Raw genomic sequence first — 24,166 nt, 5'->3', positions numbered from 1 at the left:
ATACTTTGCAAGTCAATACAATCAGAAAGTTCCATAATGATCATTTATAGTGAAAGAAATCAAATGGTTACAACTGGTGACTTTGGTAAAAGTTCCTAATCACTTTCAGTCTTGCATATCAGTCACTATAATCTCACTTCTTCCATTTCCAAACAACTTAGTCCTGGAAGAAGGTATAGCTTTATTTTTATATTCAAGTTTTAAGAATTTACTTATAAAATAAATACATACAAGTTTCTAAACATAAAAATAAAAAAACATTTTATATCATTTATTTTTACTTTATAAAGAACTGGTAGAAATCTACTAGAGGAATAATTCAAAGTGCATTCTTTAGTACTTAAAATAGGCCAATGATGTCTTCCTTGGAAACAAAGGATAGCAAAACACTGTAGGATTACAAATAATTATCGAGTTCTTTCTTCATATGTTCCTGAATCAAATTTTCTACTTTTTAGTGCCTAAATAGCCTCAAAAAGCTTTCAGTTTCAGAGAAGCAGCTTTGTAAGTCTTCCTATAGATTATTTCATTGTCTGATAATATAGACTAGTAATCTAGATTATTTCATTGTCTGATCTATAGTTGTTAAATTATAAAACTTGGGTGATAGTTTGGTATTTTACACCTTAAAAGGATAGCTTTTACAAGATATACTTAGTCCAAGAAGGAGGGCTGCTAAAACTTTGTTAAGTTTTTATTCATTTGATAACTTATAGGAATTATTAATTGATCAATTGATTAGAATCCCTACAAATTAAATGAAATTTCATTTAAAAGATCTATGATTTCATAATATAAGCATTGTTTTGTGATTAGGAACAAGCCCAACAAAATGGATTATTCCATTTGCTACTTATTTATCCAAATCTAGTCAGGTCAGAACATTGTCAACTAGGAGCCCCACTTCCAGAAACCATGACTTGATTTGGGATCTGGAAACCAAGACTCTGAAAGAGGTTCACTAAGTTTCCCTATGAGGGAAAACAATTCCACTGTCAAAGGAATCAAAGCTTAACAGAAGATTTCCTATTTTGAATTGTGAAGAGGGCAGACTGGTGGTTGGAACAATCCACAGAAGAAAAATCAAGTGAAAGTTCAGACCTGGTGATTTGAATCTTAACTTTGAACAGCAGATATTCTAAGTTATCTTGCTTAATTTGGGAATTTCTTTACCCTTCATTTACAGTTTTGAAAGAGGAGTTCAAGTTGAGCCTGGAAGCATTCTGGAAACCACTAGTTTTTATAGACAATGGAGGAAAAATCTATCCTCAGGAACAAAATGGTTTTTAGGGAGCCCTTGCTCCCTTTTCAGCCCTTTATATATATATATAAAGGTTTATATATATATATATATATATTATATATATATATATTATATATATATATATTATATATATATTATATATATATATTATATATATTATATATTATATATATATATCTCCAAATCCCCTATCAGGTGCATGTCTCCAATAAGAACAATAGTCATTGTTTAATGTAGGGAAGCACACACTTCAGGGCAAGGTAATAATAAACACATGGGTTGTGTAAAAGGGTTCCTAAATATAAACCCAAAGGAGAGTTAATGTTGTTTGGATGTAGCCACACAGACATGGCAAATTGCCCAAACTTGCAGAGGATCATACTATATTTCATAAGACCCTGCTTGCAGGAATACCAGAATATCCAGCAAAATCAGTAAGACTTGCACAAGGATATTCTGTGGAAATGAACAACTGGACAATGAGCTATGTAATACCTGATCATATGCCTGCATTGGATAGATGTCATGATTTCGTCACTGTATAAATTACAAGCTCTGGGCAGAATTGGATGGAATGGTTGGTTGACACTCTAACTGGACCCTACTTAATTGGTTCTACTTTACTGGGCAGATTACCTCCCACAGTCATAATCATGAATGTCCATAGACTTTCAGAATGTGAGTGGATAGAGGGTAAAAAGATTTGCAACCAAAGTACTGAAAATCAACATTCTGTCCATGAGCAAATGTGTTATACCTTCTCCCCTAAATTCAAAGTGCAATATAGCCTTTGCTTTCATTAAGCATAAATTTTGGGGGCAGGAAGTGCATTATATAAATTGTCATTCTTCCTCTTTTCCTCACAAATATAAGACAATTGTGACTAGTCAGACTCACTCTCTCATAGGGGTGGGCACCGCCATACCCAGCTCAAGATTCAGTCCCAATACTGGTATTCCAGGTCTCTGACACTACTGATACTTCACTGGGGTCGTGTTATTTATATTGAGTTCTGTGCAACCGCCTTCAAACTCACTGTATGAGTCGTACTGGGAGTTTCTCCGGGCAACTCCGGAAACTTGGGATAGGAAGATAGGAAAGGGGACAAGCCTGGAACCCTGGGCTTTTCTCACTTTACGTACTGGGGTTTTGCAAACATTTCTGCTGGCACAGGGTTCAACTGATTCTGAAGGTTGGGAAAACCACTAGTGTAGGAAGAAGCGCCAGACAACCTGAAGACCAGGACTTGTCGTTTACTCTGCAGGAGAGTAATTTCCCTACTCTCAATAATCATCGCGGCACCGCCTACCTCACAAGGTCCTTATGATGCCGAGGTATCTCCACAAGTACGGCTGGCCCCTGACCTGAGCGCGGTTCCGGGGCCGGAAGTCCCCCGCCAGGTGGGGCCCGCGCGACCTCCAACCCCGCCGCCCGGAAGCGGCCCCGCCCAAGGCCTGCACGCTTCCGCCCGGACTTCCGCTCCGGACGTCCACCCGCCGAGTTGTCAGTTCTGCGGCAAAGAAATGGAGCCCCACCTGGCTGGCCAGGAATCCCAGCAGGCAAACCTGGAACTTGACTCTGTTGGCCACGATTATTTCTCCGCCGGCCAAGATTTGGACTCTCTCTACCAAGAACTGGACCTGGACTCCCTGAATGAAGATCTTTCCCTCGCCACGCCAGATGCCACAGCGGAGACCTCTGTGGGCACATATGAACTCCACCCAACTTCTGAACCAGAAGACCTAAGCGAGGCCGAGCAAATGGAGCTCAAATCAGAGCTCATTAAATTAGAGGCGGAAATCTTCACCCTACGCCAAGCATTGGCAGCTAAAGAGAGGCGCTGTGGAGAGCTCAAGAGGAAGTTGGGCCTCACGGCCCTGGTGGGTCTGAGACAGAACCTGTCCAAGAGCTGGCACGATGTTCAGATCTCCAACGCATACATGAAACAGAAGACATCAGCTGCCCTATCCACCGTGGGCTCTGCCATCTGCAGGAAGCTCGGAGGCATGAAGAAGTCGGCCACGTTCAGATCTTTTGAAGGTCTAATGGGGACAATCAAGTCCAGAGTGGCAGGAGGCAGAGAGCTTGGCAGTGACTGCTTTCCTTCTGCAGCAGGGAGTGGGGATGATCCGCTCCCGGTTCCAGCGAATGAGGATGATAATATCCCAGGGCCTGGAGATCATCTACTCCCTTTTGTGGAGCCAGAATGAGCCCTTAATTAACCTTGCCTGGCCAGCAAACCAACGCAAGAACCCCCTTCCCTCATCACATTTGCAAATCTGCCCAGCAAATACAAGAAACCCAACCACACTGGTAAAGTTAATTCAGGAAATGGACAGAGTTCCGTTTTAAGAAAAGAAGTGCCCATTTGTACGTAGATACTTGCTGCTGTTAGATAGAGAACCCAAAGTTTTGTACCTAGTTATTTTACACTAAAATTTGTAGATGAAATATATCTCTATACTAGCTTTTCTGGGGTTGGGTTTAATGGAGAGGACAATGACTCCAAAGGGGTCTTTGGCTGAAGCCTAAAATCTCTTGAAAAACTGGTCTATTAGAAGACCAAAGTAGATTTCTGTTTAGGAAATAGGTATAGGGAAAAGGTATGAAATAATCTATGGCTTTTTCCCCCTCTCCATCTCCTTTCTTTCCTAAGTCTCAGAAGGAACACAGTCACCTTGAAAACTCCACCTGGCCTACAACTTTTATTTTACTTTACTTTTTGCAGTGCTGGGCATCAAACCCAGGCATTATGCATACTGTGCAAATGCTTTGCCTCTGAACTACATCCCCAGCCCTACAACTTTTATTTTTTTTAAATGATAAAGAAAACTCCATCTTTTCTGGGACTCCCCCAGAATGGAGAAAAAAAATAGTAGTAGTGAACTAATTGTTACAGTAATACTGTAAGTTTTATAAAACTTAATTTTTTTCAAAGCTCCAGATTCAGCAAAGCAACTCAACTTCGATTTAGATTACTGTTTTAGACCAAACTAAATATGCAAGTTTACTTTGACTTGTGCTTTTTAATCTCTTTATATATTAAGTGAAGATTTTAAAGTATAACCCTTATTGGTAGCATGTCTATACCATAGGAGCATGCCACCTAAAAGGAAGAGAATTGCATCTCTGTTCTGCAGCAATTCCCAGTTAGTGACACAGTCCCACATTCAGTTGAGGGACTGGAGAGAAATAGTATGGCCAAATATAAGAAAGATAAGCCCCTGTCTTAAGCAATATTTTTAAAAGAATGCCTGTCCCCTGTAATACTGGCTGTTATGCCTGTGAATTGATTTAACTGATTATATATATATATATATTAATCATATATGATATTATATATGTCCTACTCTGCTGAACTCCAAGTCTGCCCTTGTTTTTAGCTAACCCCAAATGAGAAGGAAGTAGACCCAACCCTCCTGGAATTGTTAGATCAAAAGGAACTTGGTTTCAGTTGTTCAAACTTTTTGATATCTTATTTTCACAAAGTTATTTTTTTTAGGTTTGTATTTTTTTCCTTTTCCATTTTCAAAATGCCAATGAGTGGCAACTTCTTTTTTCAATCACACTACCTGAAGTTTGCGTCTTACTTTTAGCAAAGTGCCTTGAACCTTTCTTTTCTCAAGTACATTTTAATAGCTCTCTAGTTCCTCTAGGTTAGGAAGGTGATCCAGTTTTATCCTTTGGTTTTTCTACAATGAAAACAAATACTGCTATAAATGCAAAAGCACTTGGTAAACTGTAAAGTCACTGATGTATCCCAACCTACAGATTTCTGAAAACAAATTTTTGCTAGAATTAAAACAAGATATATAATTATTTTACATGCTGTGTTTTTCGAAATTTGTTATGTTTATCAACCAAAATAATTTCCTGTGCTGGAGAACAAGAGGAAAACCTGTCGAGTAAAAAGTTAAAATGATACTGGAGTCCCAAGCCAGAGACCTGACTGGAGTGCCAACAAATCAGGTCCAGTCACTACCCCAAAAACCAAACAGAGTTGTTAACAGTGAAAAGAATGAAAAGAACTTTCAGTGTAGCTACCCCAGGAAGACAAGGAGATCCATGTCCTCAGCCCTGTCTTTAAGGGACAATGACTTTGAGATTTTACAGATAGGGGAAGAAGGGCAGGAGTTGGGGTTCGCATACCTGGAGGCTTTGCACAGCTGCCAAAGCAGGTGATCTTGATCAAGTGTGGTCTGATTTATTATCTTGGGCTTGGCCAGGCGGAGCCTTATTAGGGATAAGGAAGTTGCTGTTGGCTTGGGAATTGTTTCAACTCATCATAAGATAAACCTGTTGATCAGATCTAATGTTCCTTGAATCCAAGGTGACTCAACAAAGGAGACATATGCAAAATGGAGGCAGAGATGCAGGCAAAAGTGAAGAGTCTTAAGTCCTTGTTACAAGAGTAGTTCATCAGTCAAAGGCTTTAATCTTATATTTCAGAAAGGTGTGTGTATGTGTGTACAATCTCACACTGACATCATAGACCCAAACTAAAATGTGCTCTATTTTGTTTAATAATTGATAAAAAATGCTATAACAATTTCCTCAATTTTTTTTGAGACAAGATTTCACTATGTTGTGCAGGATAGGCTCAAATTCACAATCCTCCTGTCTCAGCCTCCCAAGTAACAGGTATTACAAGAATGTACCACAGTGCCTAGTATGAGAACAATAAAGCATATATCTATTTTTGTTGATCATTATATTTCTATGTCTAGGTTAGGGTAGATAATAAAATTCTTGTTATATCAATGAACTAATATTAGATACTTTAGATACCAAGTATCTTGGACTCAAGGGATTATCAACAACATGAACTGGTTGACAATTCCTCGTGCTTTTTAGCAAAAATATTTCATTTATTCACAGCAATTTTAATATTCAAAGATAATTTGAGACCCTACTATCATCAGGAGCTGTGCCAGGCCCAAAAGGCACAGAAGTTAATTTCACATAGTCCATGCTCTCTAGAAACACTCAGATTTTCAAATGACAGTTCACTACAGTAGGTGCTAAAAATAGAACTGTGTACTAGAGACGAAGGAAGTCCTGAGGAAGGGGTGTTCAGCTTTGCCTTGGTAGGTCAGTAAATACTTTATAGAAGCAGAAAGTCTTAGAGACTAGGGGGAGTTTGCCAGACAGACAAGAGTAGAACATTCCAGACAGTGTCCAGAGGAACTGAGTCATGATGGAATGTATAAATAAATATCCAAGAAATACCAGTAAGTCATCAAGGCTAGAATGGGAAAAGAAGTGGTGAGTATGGAAAAATAAGCAGGGGGAAAGTCGTAAGTAAATGGGTTTATATGTCACCTAAGACATTAGTATTTAATCCTGTAGGAAATGGAAAGAATGAAGCACTTAAGTAAAAGAGTAACTGTCAAATTTGTGTTTTAGATAGATTGCTCTGGTCACTAGAGAAATAGATTGAGACATATTCAAGAGGCAGAATCTCCCAAGTCAGGAATCCACTGCATGGAAAAGAGATGGAATTTGCAAGATAATAAGAATGTAAAATTAATGAAGCTGGAGCTGGTTCATTTTGCTTTGGCTTCTTTATTATATTTCAGCATAACTGTATCCATGGCCATGGGTACCAAATAAAATGCCACCACAAACATGCGGACTTTGGTTCAAATTTTTTCTTTAAATGTCCCATCTTTCCTAGAAACTTCTTTTTCTGCCCTTCACATCCATTTATTCTCCTTAATCTCTACCCTGTCCACCTTCAGAATTCAATCACCTCTGCTCAGCTGGGCCTATTTGGATTGTGTAACCTAACTTCAGTGTATTTTAAGTTTAAGTTGGCCCCTTCAAGATGCAATTTCCAATAGTTCCTGGAACGTGTGCACACCCAAAAATGCCCATTACAAAGTTGGCTCAACCCCTGAGACCCCTACGTAGGAAGGATGTTGAACAAAATTACCCAAGGCTTTCAGTTTTCTTGTGCTTTCATTGCCCATATAAGTGAAGGGTCAGAATAGAAGTTAGAGTAAAAGTGCTATGATCTGAATGTCTATATCCCCCCGAAACTCATATGTTGAAATCTTAGCCACCAAGATGATGATACCAGGAGGTGGGACCTTTGAGGAGGTGGTTAGCTCTCATGAATGGAATTGTGCCTTTATAAATATTCACAAGGGAACTTATTTGCCCTTTCCACCATGGGAAAACCCAGTGAATGAGAGAACAGAAAGAAAGAAAAGAAGAAACAATGAAAAGGCCCTATATATGAACCAGGAAACAGGTCCTCACCATATAGTAAATCTTATTCCTTGAACTTGGGCTTTTTTTAGTCTTAGGAACAATGAGAAATTTCTGCTGTTTGATAGTCACCTAGTGTTTTAGTTTTTGTTATTACAACTTGAATGCACTAAGACACAGGATTGAAAGTTTTATCTCCCATACATCACACTCTGTGCTTCCAGCCAGGATGGGGTAGATTACCAAGGCCCATATTCATTAGCATCATATATACCCCAACAGAATGCTAGCATAACTTCCAGAAAAATTCATCAGCAACTTCTGGGGGCTGCTCTGTTTCTTCTTCCTGATCCATCAAAACGCTGAACTCCAAATTTGAGAGAAACTACAATTATCACATACTCCAAGCTCATGACATTCAGAGTCACCACTAACCCAGAACTGTGCAGGTCTTCTGACAGTATAGGTAATAAGTTTGGTGGTCTCACCCATCAAGGGCACAATGATACAATGTGTTGATTCTGCCAAGGATGGGATCAGTTGCATCTGGACCACAGAATTTCAATTTCTTGCCCATGAACTCAAATGCAAGAAAAAAAGAATGAGCACAATTATCAAAATAGCTATATAGAGAGGATTTTGAGAATATGGTGATATAGGAAGCACAACAAATATGTCTCCCCTTTTACACAGTTTTGCCTACAGAATCAGTCTGATTTAAATATTTTGGAACTCTAGAATCTACTGAAGGTTTGAAATTCTCAGGGGAGGGCTTAGACTGTAAAGTGTGGCTAATTTCAGTTAATTTCAATTCATAGCACTGTGGCAACTACCTCTCCCTAACCCTGTGGCAGGCAGCTATGCATTTGTTCCTGAAGCAATTTATACACAGCTTACGGGAGCCAGAGTTGACAAGAGGGACACTGACCTTCAAATATTGAATACCTGTGTTCTGATCATTGATTGCTGCCTCTGATCATAGAGGTGCACACAAAGAGGTGTGCAATCAATGTTCTTTGTTGCAAGCAACTCTTCCTCTGACAAAAGTGACTTCCAGGGGGTTAAATGGGTCAGTGCTCTTTTATTCACCACTCTTATTTTGTTTTCTTTTTCTCTGTTTGGGAGCCAGACATTAAAGACTAGTACAATAAAAAAAAAAAAACAATGGCATGTGTGGCAGAAATTAGAAAATGATTGGACATGCCCACAGAAACACTCTAATAGTCCTGAGAAGACCTTAAGTTTTCACCTCAGGCTGAGCATCAGCACTAAGATAGCCTGTGACAATCAAAAATAAAATAAAATAAAATGATGATAAATAACAACAACAGAGAGAGAGAGAGAGAGAGAGAGAGAGAGAGAGAGAGAGAGAGAGAGAGAGAGAAATAAAACCCACAAGCCCTGAGGAAGAGAGGGAATCTGATTTCCAAATTTACTACATTATAGATCCAAATGTTCAGTTTAAAAGAAAAAAAAGCCCATAAGGCATATGAAGAAACTGGAAAATATAGCCCATTCAAAGAATAACAATGAACCAAAGAAATTGTCCCTAAGAAAGAACTGATGGCAAATGTAAAGACAAAGTCTTTAAAACTGTCTTAAGGAAGCTCACAGAACTAAAGGGAGATTGGGAGAAATTGAAGAACATGATTCATGAAAAAAAAAACAGAAGCATCTATAAAGATAGAGGAAAAACCTAAAAAGAAATCAAAACAATTCTGGAGCTGAAAAATACAGTAAATGAGCAGGATATGATCCCAGCTATTCGTGAGCTAATGCAGAAAGATCATTTAACTCTAACTGAGCCCAGCTTTGGCAACATACCAGTCACCACCAAAACAAAAAACAAAACAAACAAACAAACCAAAAAAAATTGTAACTGAAATGAACAATTCAGTAGAGAAATTCAAAGGCAGTTTTGAGCAGGTAGATAAAAGAATAGATGAATTTGAAGAAGAAAACTGAAAATTATTGAGTCTGAGAAACAGAAAGAAGATTGAAGAACAGAGCCTAAGGAACCTGTGAAATATCAAGTCAACCAATATATACTATGTGGAAATTCCAGAAAGAGGAGGAGAAGATTGGGGGGTAGGGAGAGAGAGGAATAGAGAAACTATTTTCTGAAATAATGACTGAAAACTTCACACATCTGATGAAATACATGAATATAAATATCCAAGAAGCCCAAAAATACCAAATTAGATGAACTCAAAGAGATTCACACTGAAACATGTTATAATCAAACTTTTGAAAACCAAAGACAAAGAAATAATCTTGAAAACAGTAAAAAAGAAGCAACCCATCACATTTAAGTTCTCCTTAAATAAGCTATTAACAGATTTCTTATTAGAAACTTTGGAATCCAGAGGGCAGTAAGTCAATATATTCCAAGTGCTAAAAGAAAAATAACCTACCTAATAAGAATTCTATGTTTAGCAAAACTTGCTTCAGAAATGAAGAAAATTTAAGACATTCCCAGACAAAAGCAGAGGGACTTCTTTAATACTATATGTTCCCTGCAAAAAAAAATCATTACTACTATATGTTCCCTGCAGGAAGACCTGCAAGGTTAATTAAAATCCTGGGTAGCAATTGAAAGCCATAAAAAGAAATAAAGATATCAATATAGATACATACATGGACAATTATAAAAGCTAGTATTGTTGTAACAGTGGTTTTTAACTCTACTTTTTGTTTTATACATGATTTTTTAAAGAGATGGGGGTCTCATTTTGCCAAGGCTGGCCCAAAATCTTGGATTCAAGTGATCCTTCTGTCATAGCTTCTTGAGTAACTTAGAACTAATGCCACCATGTCTACCTTTGTTTTCTACATAATTTAGGAGATTAATGCATTAACATTTTATTAGTCTAAAAGCTAGTATTATTGTAGTCTTGTTTTGTAACTCTAGTGTTTATTTGCTACATAATTTAAGAGACCAATACATTTAAACAAATTATCAGTTTGTTTGGGAGCACACATATATAACATGGTAATTCTGCAACATTAACAACTGAAAGAGTTAGGGACAGAACTGTAAAAGAGCAGTTATTGTATGTTACTGAAGCGAAAACAGTATAAATCTAAAATACAGTGTTATTAATTTTCAGATCTTAAATGTAATGCCCATGGTAACTACAAAGAAAATAGATAAAGAATGTACACAAAGAGATGATAAAATGAGAAAGGAATTCAAAAAATTTACTACAAAAAAATCAGCTAAGCAAAAAAGAAGACATTAATGCAGAATATGAGATTTAAAAAAATAAGCTATGGGCTAGGGTTATAGCTCAGTGGTAGAGCACTTGCCTAACACATGTGAGGCACTGGATTCAATCCTCAGCACCACATACAAATAAATAAATAAAGGTCCACCTACAACTAAAAAAAAGTTGTTTAAAAAATAAGCTATAATGCATGTGCAAAACAAATAGCAAATTGAAACTAGTAGATTCCTTCTTACCAGTAAGTACTTTTGTTGTTGTTCTAAGCACTTTATTTTTCCTCATTTTTATTGGTGCATTGTAGTTGTACATAATACTGGGATTTGTTGTTACATATTCACAATATAATTTGTTATTACATACACACAATATAATTTAGCCAATACAGTAATTACTTTAAATGTAAATTGACTAAACTCTCCAGTAAAAACAAAGAGACTGGCAAAAAGGATAAAAATATATGATCTATCTATATGTTTCCTGTAGGAGATTTACCTTAGATCCAAAGACACAACAGAACAGAAGTGAAAGAATAAGAAATGATATTCCATGCAGGTAGCCAACAAAAGATAGCAGGGGGTTTCTGGAGATGTAACTCAGTGGTAGAGCACTTAACTTGCATGTGTGAAGCCCTGGGTTCAAACCCCAGAACTGCAGAGAGAAAGAGAGAAAGAGAAAGTAAAGGGGAACAAAGGTGTCTATACTATTATCAGGCACAATAGAATTCAGATAAAAAAATATTTTCAAGAGACAAAGAATGATATATTTTAACAAAAGTTTTAATACAGAAAAAGATAATTATAAACATTTATCTACTTAGTAACAAATAATCAAAAATTATGAAGCAGAAACTGACAAAATTAAAGGGAGACCATCTAGAACTGTCTAGACAGTTCTACAATAATAATTAGTTCTACATTAATAGTTAGAAACTTTGATACCTAATTCTCAATAATGGATGGAATAATCAGGTAGAAGACACATGAGCAAACAGAGAACTTAGCACAATAATCCATTTTGATCTAATAGACATATGCAGAACACTCTACCCAACAACCAGCATACACATTTTCAAGCATACACATTTTCAAGTGTACACCACACATTTTCCAGGATATATTACATGTTGGACCACAAATGAAGTCTCAATAGGCTTAAAGAGATAGGCATCACATAAAGTATTTTCTCTGACCACAACAGGATGAAGTTAGAAATCAATAACAAAAGTAAAACTGAAAAATTCATGAAGTTATGGAAAATAAACAACATACTCTTAAATAATCAATGTATCAAAGAAAAAATTACATCAGGAGTTATAAAAATTTTGAGACAAATGAAAACAACACGCAACATACCAAAACTTAGGAGAGACAGTAAAAGCAGCGTTCAGTGGGAAATTAAGGAACAACAACAAAAAAGTATGAACCACATTTGCAGACAGAAGGAAGAAAATAATAAAGACTAGCACAGGTAAACAAAATAGAGGCTACAAAAATAGAGAAAATTAATAAAACTAAAGTTGATTACTTTAAAAGATTGACAAAATTAACAAAGCTTTAGCTATATGTACTAAGAAAACAGAGTCACTAAAATCAGGAACAAAAGTGAAGACATTATCACAGATTCTACATAAATAAATAATTGTGACAGAATACATCAGTAAAGTAGATGATACAAAGTAGATGATATTGAACAAATTCCTAGGAACATAAAAACTACCAAGAGTAAATCACAGAGAAAGAAAATATGAATAGTAAGGAGGTTGGCACAGTAATCAAAAATATCCCAACAAAGAAAAGCCCTGGACCCAATGACTTTACTATTGGATTCTACCAGACATTTAAAGAAGAAATAACACCAAACCATCTCAAAGTTTTCCAAAAATTAAAGAGATGGACACATTTTCTAACTCATTTTATGAAGTCAGCATTGCCCTGATACCAAAGTCAAACACATTACAAGAGAATAACAGATCAATATTCCTTATAGACATTGAGGCAAACATCCTCACCAAAATACTGGCAGACTGAATTCAGCAGCATAGTAAAAGAATTATGCACCACAATCAACTGAGGTTGATTTCTGAAATATGAGGATGGTTCAACATAACAAAAATTGGCAATGTAATACACCGCATTAAAGAATAAAGGAAAAAATACATGATCATCTCAACTGATGAAAGAAAAAAATAACATTTGAAGAAATTCAATGCTCTTTCATGTTAAACACACTCTAGAAAGTAGAAATGACATAAACTATCCTGAAATAATAAAATCTTATGTGAAAAAACCCACAAGCAATCTACTCAATGATGAAAGACTGAAAACTTTTCCTTTAAGACCAGAGAAGACATCCAGAGAGAGTTTTTGTGTGAGTTTAGCCAGAACTGGGGATAGGTTATTATATCAACTGGGTCGTAATGCAAGAACTTAACTACCACAGAAAGCTTTGGAACTCATCATGTCTCATATTCAGCCCAGAAAACAGAAGAATCACCAATTTCATTAAAGGAAAAGAATCAAACTCTAGCCTTCTGATTCTCCCTGTATATTTTTTAAAAAAACTCTTCCAGTTATTTAGTATCTTCAGCTTAGTCAGGCCATATTCTTGACTCTGTACCACCTCAATCTTCCTTAAAAACAATTGAACAACTAAATTTGGATCTGGATTTAGGGTCACATTTGGCAAAATTCTAGTATTTTTTCCTACTAGAAAAGTTGATATGGAAACATCTGAAAGGGAAATGAGGAAAACAACTCCATTTGCAATAGCCTTAAAATAAAAAATAAAATACTTGGGAATCAATCTAACCAGAGGTGAAAGATCTCTACAATGAAAACTACAAAACATTGAAGAAAGAAATTGAGGAAGATCTTAGAAGATGAAAAGATCTCCCATGTTCTTGGATAGGCAGAATTAATATTATCAAAATGGCCATACTTCCAAAGGTGTTATACAGATTTAATGCAATTCTGATTAAAATCCCTATGACTTTTCTCATAGAATCAGAAAAAGCAATTATGAAGTTCATCTGGAAGAACAAAAGACCCAGAATAGCCAAAGCAATCCTGGGCAAGAAGTGTGATGCAGGAGGTATCACTATACCAGACCTTAAACTCTACTATACAGCAATAGTAACAAAAACGGCATGGTACTGACACCAAAACAGACAGGTAGATCAATGGTGCAGGATAGAAGACATGGAGACATACCCACATAAGTTCAGTAACCTCATACTAGACAAAGGTGCCAAAAACTTTAAATGGACAAAAGATAGCCTGTTAACAAATGATTCTGGGAAAACTGGAAATCCATATGCAGTAAAATGAAATTAAACCCCTATCTTTCACCCTGTACAAAACTCAACTCAAAATGGATCAAGGATCTAGGAATTAGACCTGAACCCTTCACCAAATAGAAGAAAAAGGAGGCCCGAATCTTCATCACGTTGGCTTAGGACCAGACTTCCTTAACAAGACCCCCATAGTGCAAGAAATAAAATCAAGAATCAATAAATGGGATAGAATCAAACTAAAAAGTTTTTTCTCAGCACAGGAAACAATCAATAATGTGAAAAGAGAGCCTACAGAGTGGGAGAAAATCTTTCCCACAAACACTTCAGACAGAGCACTAAACTCCAAAGTTTATAAAGAACTTAAAAAACTTTACACTCAAAATACAAAGAACCCAATCAATAAATGGGCTAAGGAAATGGGCAGATGCTTCACAGAAGATATACAGGTGATCAACAAATATATGAAAAAGTGTTCATCATCCCTAGTAATTAGAGAAATACAAATTAAAACTACTCTAAAATTTCATCTAACTCCAATTAGAATGGTTATTATCAAGAACACAAGCAATAGTAAGTGTTAGTGTGGATGTGGGGGAAAAGGCACACTCATACATTGCTGTGGAATTGCAAATTGGTACAGCCACTCTGGAAAGCAGTATGGAGATTCCTCAGAAAGCTTGGAATGGACCCACTATTTGGCCCAGCTATCCCACTCCTCGGTTTATACCAAAAGGACTTAAAATCAGCATACCACAGTGATGCAGCCACATCAATGTTCATAGCAGCTCAATTCACAATAGCCAGATTGTGGAACCAGCCTAGATGCCCTTCAATTGATGAATGGATAAAGAAACTGTGGTATATATATGCAATGGAATATTACTCAGCCATAAAGAAGTTATAAAATTATGGCATTTGCTGGTAAATACATGACTTTGGAAAATATCATGCTAAGTGAAATAGGCCAAGCCCAAACAACCAAAGACCAAATGTTTTCTCTGATAAGTGCAAGACAATATATAACAAGGGGGGGGGTGATGGGGAGGAAGAGAAGAATGAAGGAACTTTGGATGGTGTAGAGGAAAAAGGGGTGGGAGGGGGTGGGGATAGAAAAACAGTAGAATGAAACGGACAGTATTACCCTATATATATGTATGACTACATGAATGGTGTGAATCTACATTGTGTACAATCATAGAAATGAAAAGTTGTATCCCATTTGTGTACAATGAATCAAAATGTGTCTATAAAAATAAAAAATATTTTAATTAAAAAAATAAAATTAAAAAACAAGAAAAGTTGTTATGGGTCAGAGGGGCAGTCTTGGAACCAGTGAGAAAGCTAGTGAAATATTACCACCCTAACCCGGAGGAGGAACAAAGGAACCTATTTTTTCATCCAACAAATATTTATTAAACATTTATTATGTATCAGACACTATTTAGTTGCCAGAGGCACATCAGTGGAAAGAAAAAAACCCTTCCCTTCTGGAGCTCCTATGTTCATGTGAAGTGGGGATTAAATTATAACATCATAAATAGCCATGTATCCATCATACAATTTAAGACCCACCATGACTGTTGACTATGGCTATGAATACCTTATAAAAAGAACTGGTAAGAACAGATTATATGTTAATTTGTTTAGCTTCACACCTGTTTGGCCTCTCTTTTTATTGTTATCACATTTCACTTGACAGTATGGCTTCAAAGTTCCTAATTTTTTTTTTTCAGTACTAGGGATTGGATCCAGGGCTTCACACAAGCTAGGCAAGCACTCCACCACTGGACTGCATCGCCAGACCTTTACTTTATTTCAAAACAGGATCTCACTAAATTGTCCAGGCTGGCTTCAAACTTGTGATCCTCCTACCTCAACCTGCTGAGATTACTGGCATGCACCACCACACCCAGGTATAATTTTGATTATAGTTTTATACAGAATACAATCAGAATGAGCCAAAAGATTCATAGAATGAGGTCAAGAATGGCTGTAAACATGATGTCTCCATGTCCCCTGAATGCATTGCTTGCCTGGCATAGTAATGTATGATTACCAATTTACCAAACTTCAGGTATCTATAGTTTAAAGAGGAATTTCATCATGTAGGCATAATTGATTGATGCATGGGCTGTTGGGAGAAATCCTAGTTCTTTTTTTTTAATTCATTTTTATTGTAAACAAATGGGATACATCTTGTTTCTGTTTGTACATGAAGTAGAGGCATACCATTTGTGTAATCATACATTTAGCTAGGGTAATAGTTTTTGATTCATTCTGTTATTTTTTTCTCCCCCCCTACACCTCCCAACCCTTATTCCTCTAGAGAGTCCCTCGTTCCTCCATTCTTTCCCCCTTCTCTCTGCCTATATGTGTCATCATCTGCTTATCAGTGAGATCATTTGTCCTTTGTGTTTTGAGATTGGCTTATCTCACTTAGCATGATATTCTCCAACTGCATCCATTTGCCTGCAAATGCTATAATTTTATTCTTCTTTATGGCTGAGTAATATTCCATGGTATATATATACCACAGTTTCCTTATCCATTCATCAATTGAGGGTCATCTAGGTTGGGTTCCACAATCTGGCTATTGTGAATTGAGCAGCTATGAACACTGTGGCTGTATCTCTGTATTATGCTGATTTTTAGGACTTTGGGTATAGACCGAGGAGTGGGATAGCTGGGTCAAATGGTGGTTCCATTCCAAGTCTTCTAAGGAATCTCCACACTGCTTTCCAGAGTGGCTGCACTAATTTGCAGTTCCACCAACAATGTATGAGTGTACTTTTTTCCCCACATCCTTGCCAACACATATCATTGCTTGTATTTTTGATACTTGCCATTCTAATTGGGGTGAAATGGAATCTTAGGATAGTTTTGATTTGCATTTCTCTTATTACTAAAGATGTTGATTGCTTGTAGATCTTCTTCTGTGAAGTGTCTGTTCATTTCCTTAGCCCATTTGTCCATTGGGTTATTTGTATTCTTTGTGTAGAGTTTTTTGAGTTCTTTATACATTCTGGAAATTAGCGCTCTATCTGAAGTATGAGTGGCAAAGATTTTCTCCCACTCTGTAGGCTCTCTCTTTGCATTGCTAATAATTTCCTTTGCTGAGAGAAAGTTATTTAGTTGGAACCTGTCCCAGTTATTGATTCTTGCTTTTATTTAGTGTGCTACGGGAGTCCTGTTAAGGAAGTCTGATCCTAAGCCAACATGTTGAAGATTTGGACCTACTTTTTCTTCTATAAGATGCAGGGTCTCTGGTCTGATTTCAAGGTCCTTGGATCCATTGTGAATTGATTTTTGTGCAGGGTGATAGATATGAGTTTAGTTTCATTCTGTTGCATATGGATTTCCAGTTTTCCCAGCACCATTTGTTGAAGAGGCTATCATTTCTCCATTGCATATTTTTGGCCCCTTTGTCTAGTATGAGAAAATTGTATTTATTAGGGTTTGTGTCCATGTCCTCTATTCTGTACCATTGATCCACCTATTTTGGTGCCAATACCATGCCATTTTTGTTACTGTTGCTTTGTAGTATAGTTGAAGTTCGGGAATTACCATACCCCCTTGCTTCACTCTTCCTGCTAAGGATTGCTTTAGCTATTCTGGGTTTCTTATTCCTCCAGATAAATTTCATGATTGCTTGCTCTATTTCTGTAAGGTACGTCATTGGGATTTTAATTGGAATTGCATTGAATCTGTATAGCACTTTTGGTAGTATGGCCATTTTGACAATATTAATTCTGCCTATCCAAGAACATGGGAGATCTTTCCATCTTCTAAGGTTTTCTTCAATTTCTTTCTTTTGTGTTCTGTAGTTCTCATTGCAGAGATCCTTAACCTCTTTTCTTAGATTGATTCCCAAGTATTTTATTTTTTTCAAGGCTATTGTGAATGGGGTAGTTTTCCTAACTTCTCTTTCTGAAGATTTATCTCTTATGTATAAAAATGCATTGGACTTATGAGAATTGATCTTATATCTGCTATTTTACTGAATTCACTTATGAGTTCTAAAAGTTTTCTGGTGCAATTTCCCGGTTCCTCTAAATATATATGTCATCAGCAAATAGGGATAGTTGGTGTTCTTCTTTTCCAATTCATATCCCTTTAATTTCTTTGGTCTGTCTAATTGCTCTGGCTAGAGTTTTGAGGACAATGTTGAATAGAAGTGGTGAAAGAGGGCATCCCTGCCTTGTTCCAGTTTTTAGAGGGAATGCTTTCAGTTTTTCACCATTTAGAATGATATTAGCCATGGGTTTAGCGTAGATGGCCTTTACAATGTTAAGGAATGTTCCCACTATCCCTATTTTTTCTAGTGTTTTGAGCATGAAGGGGTGCTGTATTTTATCAAATGCTTTTTCTGCATCTATCGAAATAATCATGTGATTCTTGACTTTAAGTCTGTTGATATGGTGAATGACATTTATTGATTTCCTGATGTTGAACCAACCTTGCATCCCTGGGATGAAACCCACTTGATCATGGTGCACTGTCTTTTTAATATGTTTTTGTATGCGATTTGCTAAAATTTTGTTTAGAATTTTTGCATCGATGTTCATTAAGGATATTGGTCTGAAATTTTCTTTCCTTGATGTGTCTCTGTCTGGTTTAGGAATCAGGGTAATATTGGCTTCATAGAATGAGTTTGGGAGTGTTCCCTCCTCTTCTATTTTCTGGAATACTTTGAGAAGTATTGGAATGAGCTCTTCTTTAAAAGTTTTGTAGAACTCGGCTGAGAACCCATCTGGTCCTGGACTTTTCTTTGTTGGTAGGCTTTTGATGACTTCTTCTATTTCATTACTTGAAATTGGTCTATTTAAATTATCTATGTCCTCCTCGTTCAGTTTAGGCAATTCATATGTCTCTAGAAACCTGTTGATGTCTTCAAAATTTTCTATTTTGTTGGAGTATAGATTTTCGAAATAGCTTCTAATTATGTTTTGTATTTCAGTCGTGTCTGTTGTGATATTTCCTTGTTCATTCCGAATTTTAGTGATTTGGGTTTTCTCTCGTCTTCTCTTTGTTAGTGTGGCTAAAGGTTTATCAATTTTGTTTATTTTTTCGAAGAACCAACTATTTATTTTGTCAATTTTTTGTATTGTTTCTTTTGTTTCAATTTCGTTGATTTCAGCTCTCAGTTTAAGTATTTCCTGTCTTCTACTACTTTTGGTGTTGGTCTGTTCTTTTTCTAGGGCTTTGAGCTGAAGTGTTAGAGGTCATTTATTTTTTGAGTTTTACTTCTTTTATTAAATGCGCTCCATGAAATAAATCTTCCTCTAAGTACTGCTTTCATAGTGTCCCAGAGATTTTGATATGATGTTTCTTTGTTCTTGTTTACCTCTAAGAATTTTTTAATTTCCTTCCTAATATCTTCTGTTATCCATTCATCATATAGTAGCATATTGTTTAATCTCCAGGTGTTGGAGTAGTTTCTGTTTTTTACTCTTTCATTAATTTGTAACTTCAATCCATTATGATCTGATAGAATACAAGGTAGTGTCTCTATCTTCTTGTATTTGCTGACATTAGCTTTGTGGCATAATATATGGTCTATTTTAGAGAAGGATCCATGTGCTGCTGAGAAGAAAGTGTATTCGCTCTTGGTTGGATGGTATATTCTATAAATGTCTGTTAAGTCTAAATTATTTCTTGTGTTATTGAGATCTATGGTTTCTTTGTTCAATTTTTGTTTGGAAGATCTGTCCAGTGGTGAAAGAGGCGTGTTAAAATCACCTAGTATTATTGTGTTATGGTCTATTTGGTTTCTAAAATTGAGGATTTGTTTAACATACATGGATGAGCCACTGTTTGGGGCATAGATGTTTATGATTGTTATATCTTGCTGATTTATGCTTCCCTTAAGCAATATGAAATGTCCTTCTTTATCCCTTCTGACTAACATTGACTTGAAGTCCACATTATCTGAAATGAGGATGGATACTCCAGCTTTTTTGCTGAGTCCATGTGCATGGTATGTTTTTCCCCATCCTTTCACCTTTAGTCTATGGGTACCTCTTTCTATGAGGTGAGTCTCTTGCAGGCAACATATTGTTGGATCTTTCTTTTTAATCCAATCTGCCAGTCTATGTCTTTTGATTGATGAGTTCAGGCCATTAACATTCAGGGTTATTATTGAGATATGATTTGTATTCCCGGTCATTTGGTTCATATTTAAAATTTTTGACCCATCTTGGTTCCTCCTTTATTTGACAGTTCCTTAAGGATAATTCCTCCCTTTGCTGATTTGCTTCTTTGTTTTTTATTTCTTCCTCATGAAATATTTTGCCGAGAATGTTCTGTAATGCTGGCTTTCTTTTTGTAAATTCTTTTAGCTTTTGTTTATCATGGAATGATTTTATTTCATCGTCAAATTTGAAGGTAAGTTTTGCTGGGTATAAGATTCTTGGATGGCATCCATTTTCTTTCAGAGCTTGAAAAATGTTGTTCCAGGCCCTTCTAGCTTTTAGGGTCTGGATTGAAAAATCTGCTGATATCCGTATTGGCTTCCCCCTGAATGTAATTTGGTTATTTTCTCTCACAGCCTTTAAAATTCTGTCTTTATTTTGTATGTTAGGTATTTTCATTATAATGTGCCTTGGTGTGGGTCTGTTGTAATTTTGTATATTTGGAGTCCTATAAGCCTCTTGGACTTGATTTTCCATTTCATTCTTCAGATTTGGGAAATTTTCTGATATTATTTCTTCAAATAGATTGTTCATTCCTTTGGTTTGTTTCTCTAAGCCTTCCTCAATCCCAATAATTCTCAAATTTGGCCTTTTCATGATATCCCATAGTTCTTGGAGATTCTGTTCACGATTTCTCACCATCTTCTCTGTTTGTTCAACTTTGTTTTCGAGGTTAAATATTTTGTCTTCAATATCTGAAGTTCTGTCTTCCAGCTGTTCTATCCTATTGGTTATGCTTTCTATGGAGTTCTTAATTTGGTTTATTGTTTCCTTCATTTCAAGGATTTCTGTTTGGTTTTTTTTCAATATCTCTAACTCTTTATTGAAATGATCTTTTGCTTCCTGAATTTGCTCTGTTAACTGTCGATTGGTGCGATCGTTCAATGCCTGCATTTGCTCTTTCATCTCATCATTTGCTTCCCTAATCATTTTAATTATGTACATTCTGAACTCCCTTTCTGTCATTTCTTCTGCCATGCTGTCATTGGATTTTATTGATGTAACATCTAGATTTGTTTGGGGCATTTTCTTCCCTTGTTTTCTCATATTGTTCAGGAATCAGTGGGTCATTAAGATATTGCAGATTTCCTCTATCAACTTATAATGTCCCTGAAGATTGCTAGTATATCCCCTCTTATCCTCCAGTAGCCTGAAGTCTTGGAGGAGGTTGATAATGCAGAGATCCACGAAGAAGCTGCCTCTCTAGGGGTGGTGACCCTCAGGTGGCATATATTCCCTGCTAGTGGGCAGAGGTGCCTCCACTTGTTGACCAATGGTCATCCAATGGGGAACTAGACTGCGGGCTGAGGCATGACCTGTTTGTGCCTGTGTCTCTGGTTTTACCGTCCCTGTGGGAAAACCTCCCCCGGCCGGGAAGACTCACTCGGTGGGGACATCTCGCTGGTCAGTTGCCCTCCTAGAGGTTCCCCTCAATCTACAACTACCACCTGGGCTGGGCCGTCTTCCTCTGCAACGATCCCAGGGGCCCGGACCTACGTCCTGGGCCTGGGAGCCTCACCCTTTGCAGACGAGTCTCCTTAGGCTGCCTCTCCCAGAGAATCTGCCCGCCACCCTGGAAACTTCACTCCGCCCCTAGTCATGTCTCTGTGCGGCTCTTCCAGCAAGAAGCCACCTAGCTCCTGGGACCCTGCTCTGCACCAATCGCCTGGCTATGCAGCCCCTCCTCTGAGCCACCACCTGGAGCCCCATACAATAGCTCCGAGACCCAGAGACCCGCCACACACCTCCTCCACCGGACAGCAGCCCGGTTTCCGACGCAGTCACTAGGAGTACAAACAACTCACTTCGGGTCTCCTCCTCCCACCAACCACCCGTAGCCCTAGGCAGTCACTCCAAGTCCAAGTGACCCACCCTGTTCCTCCTCCTCCTCCTCGGGGTAGCCCCCCGGGTGTTCAGGGGCGGTGGCTCCGAGACCAAGTGACTCACCATGCTCCTCCTCCAGGCAGGCCACCGGTGTTCAGGAGCGGTCGCTTTTAGTCCAATCAACTCACCACTCGCCTCCTCCTCTGGCAACCACCTATGGCTCTGATGCAGTCACTCCTAGACCAAGCGTCCCACCACTCTCCTCCTCCAGGCAGGCCACCAGTGTTCTGGAGCAGTTGTTCTGAGTTCAAACAGCTCGCCACGCAGCTCCTCCTCTGGCAACCGCCTGTGGCTCTGATGCAGTCACTCCTAGGTCAAGCAACCCGCCGCGCTCCTCCTCTTCCTCCGGGCAACCTCCCGGTGTTCAGGAGCGCTCGCTCTGAGTTCAAACAGTTCACCACGCAGCTCCTCCTCTGGCAACTGTCTGTGGCTCTGATGCAGTCACTCCTAGGTCAAGCAACCCGCCGCGCTCCTCCTCTTCCTCCGGGCAGTCCCCCGGTGTTCAGGAGCGCTCGCTCTGAGTTCAAACAGCTCACCACGCAGCTCCTCCTCTGGCAACCGCCTGTGGCTCTGATGCAGTCACTCCTAGACCAAGCGACCCGCCGGGCTTCTCCTTTTCCTCCGGGCAACCCCCCGGTGTTCAGAAGCAGTCGTTCCGGGTCTAAACAGCTCGCCACGCAGCTCCTCCTCAGGTAGCTGCCCAGAGCCCCAGTGGTTGCTCGAGTCCAAGTGCTGTGCTGAGCCGCCTCCTCTATGATGATCCCAGTTGTCCGTGTTTACCGCTCCAGCGGGGGGAGGGGCGTCTCGCCAAGCAACTCTACTTCACAAATTCCCTGCGTTCCAGGGCTACCGCCCCATCCGGGACGCCTCCCCAACAGGAGAGACTCACCCGGCGGCTTTGAGTTGTTCCCAAGTCTCTCACTATCTCCTGTTTCGAATCTTGCGTCCTGGAGCAACGTGAAATGCAGCCGTCCTCTAGTCCGCCATCTTGGTCCTTTTCTTGTAAATTCTTTTAGCTTTTGTTTATATTGGAAGGATTTTATTTCATCATCAAATCTGAAGGTAAGTTTTGCTGGGTATAAGATTATTGGTTAGCATCCATTTTCTTTCAGTGCTTAAAAAATGTTGTTCCAGGCCCTTCTAGTTTTTAGAGTCTGGACTGAAAAATCTGCTGATAGCCATATTGGTTTCCCCCTGAATGTAATTTCATTCTTTTCTCTCGCAACCTTTAAAATTCTGTCTTTATTTTGTATGTTCGGTATTTTCATTATAATGTGCCTTGGTGTGGGTCTATTGTAATTTTGTGTATTTGGAGTCCTATAAGCCTCTTGTACTTGGTTTTCCGTTTCATTCTTCAGATTTGGGAAATTTTCTGATATTATTTCATTGAATAGATTGTTCATTCCTTTGGTTTGTTTCTCTAAGCCTTCCTCAATCCCGATAATTCTTAAATTTGGCCTTTTCATGATATCCCATAATTCTTGTAGATTCTGTTCATAATTTCTTACCATATTCTCTGTTTGGTCAACTTTGTGTTCAAGACTAAATATTTTGTCTTCAATGTCTGAGGTTCTGTCTTCCAGGTGTTCTATCCTATTGGTTATGCTTTCTATGGAGTTTTTAACTTGGTTTATTGTTTCCTTCATTTCAACGATTTCTGTTTGGTTTTTTTTTTTCAAAATCTCTAACTCTTTATTGAAATGATCTTTTGCTTCCCATATTTGCTCTTTTAACTGTCGATTGGTGTGATCATTCAATGCCTGCATTTGCCCTTTTATCTCCTCTTTTGCTTCCCTGATTGTTTTCATTATGTACATTCTGAACTCCCTTTCTGACATTTCTTCTGCCATGCTGTCATTGGATTTTATTTATATACCATCTAGATTTGTTTGGGTCATTTTCTTCCCTTGTTTTCTCATATTGTTCAGGTATCTACCCCTCTAGTAGTGAAACTCTGGGATATTGCAGATTTCCTCTATTGACTAATATTATCTCTGTAGATTTCCAATAACTCACCTCTTAGCCTTCAGTAGCCTGAAGTCTTGGAGGAACTTGATAATGCAGTTCTCCACTAGGAAGCTGGCCTTCTAGGGGT

At 38.0% G+C, this 24,166-nt stretch overlaps 1 protein-coding gene across 1 annotated transcript; it reads left to right on the top strand.

Moving 5' to 3' along the window:
* Positions 1-2,787: 2,787 nt before the first annotated feature.
* Tpd52l3 (TPD52 like 3) lies at positions 2,788-3,474 on the top strand. The gene has a single exon (XM_047524016.1). The coding sequence runs from the start codon at positions 2,788-2,790 to the stop codon at positions 3,472-3,474; it is 687 nt and encodes a 228-aa protein (XP_047379972.1).
* Positions 3,475-24,166: the final 20,692 nt, after the last annotated feature.

Source organism: Sciurus carolinensis, chromosome 14, assembly GCF_902686445.1.
Source record: "Sciurus carolinensis chromosome 14, mSciCar1.2, whole genome shotgun sequence".
NCBI lineage: Eukaryota > Metazoa > Chordata > Mammalia > Rodentia > Sciuridae > Sciurus > Sciurus carolinensis.
This window is presented reverse-complemented; position numbering and strand designations above follow the sequence as displayed.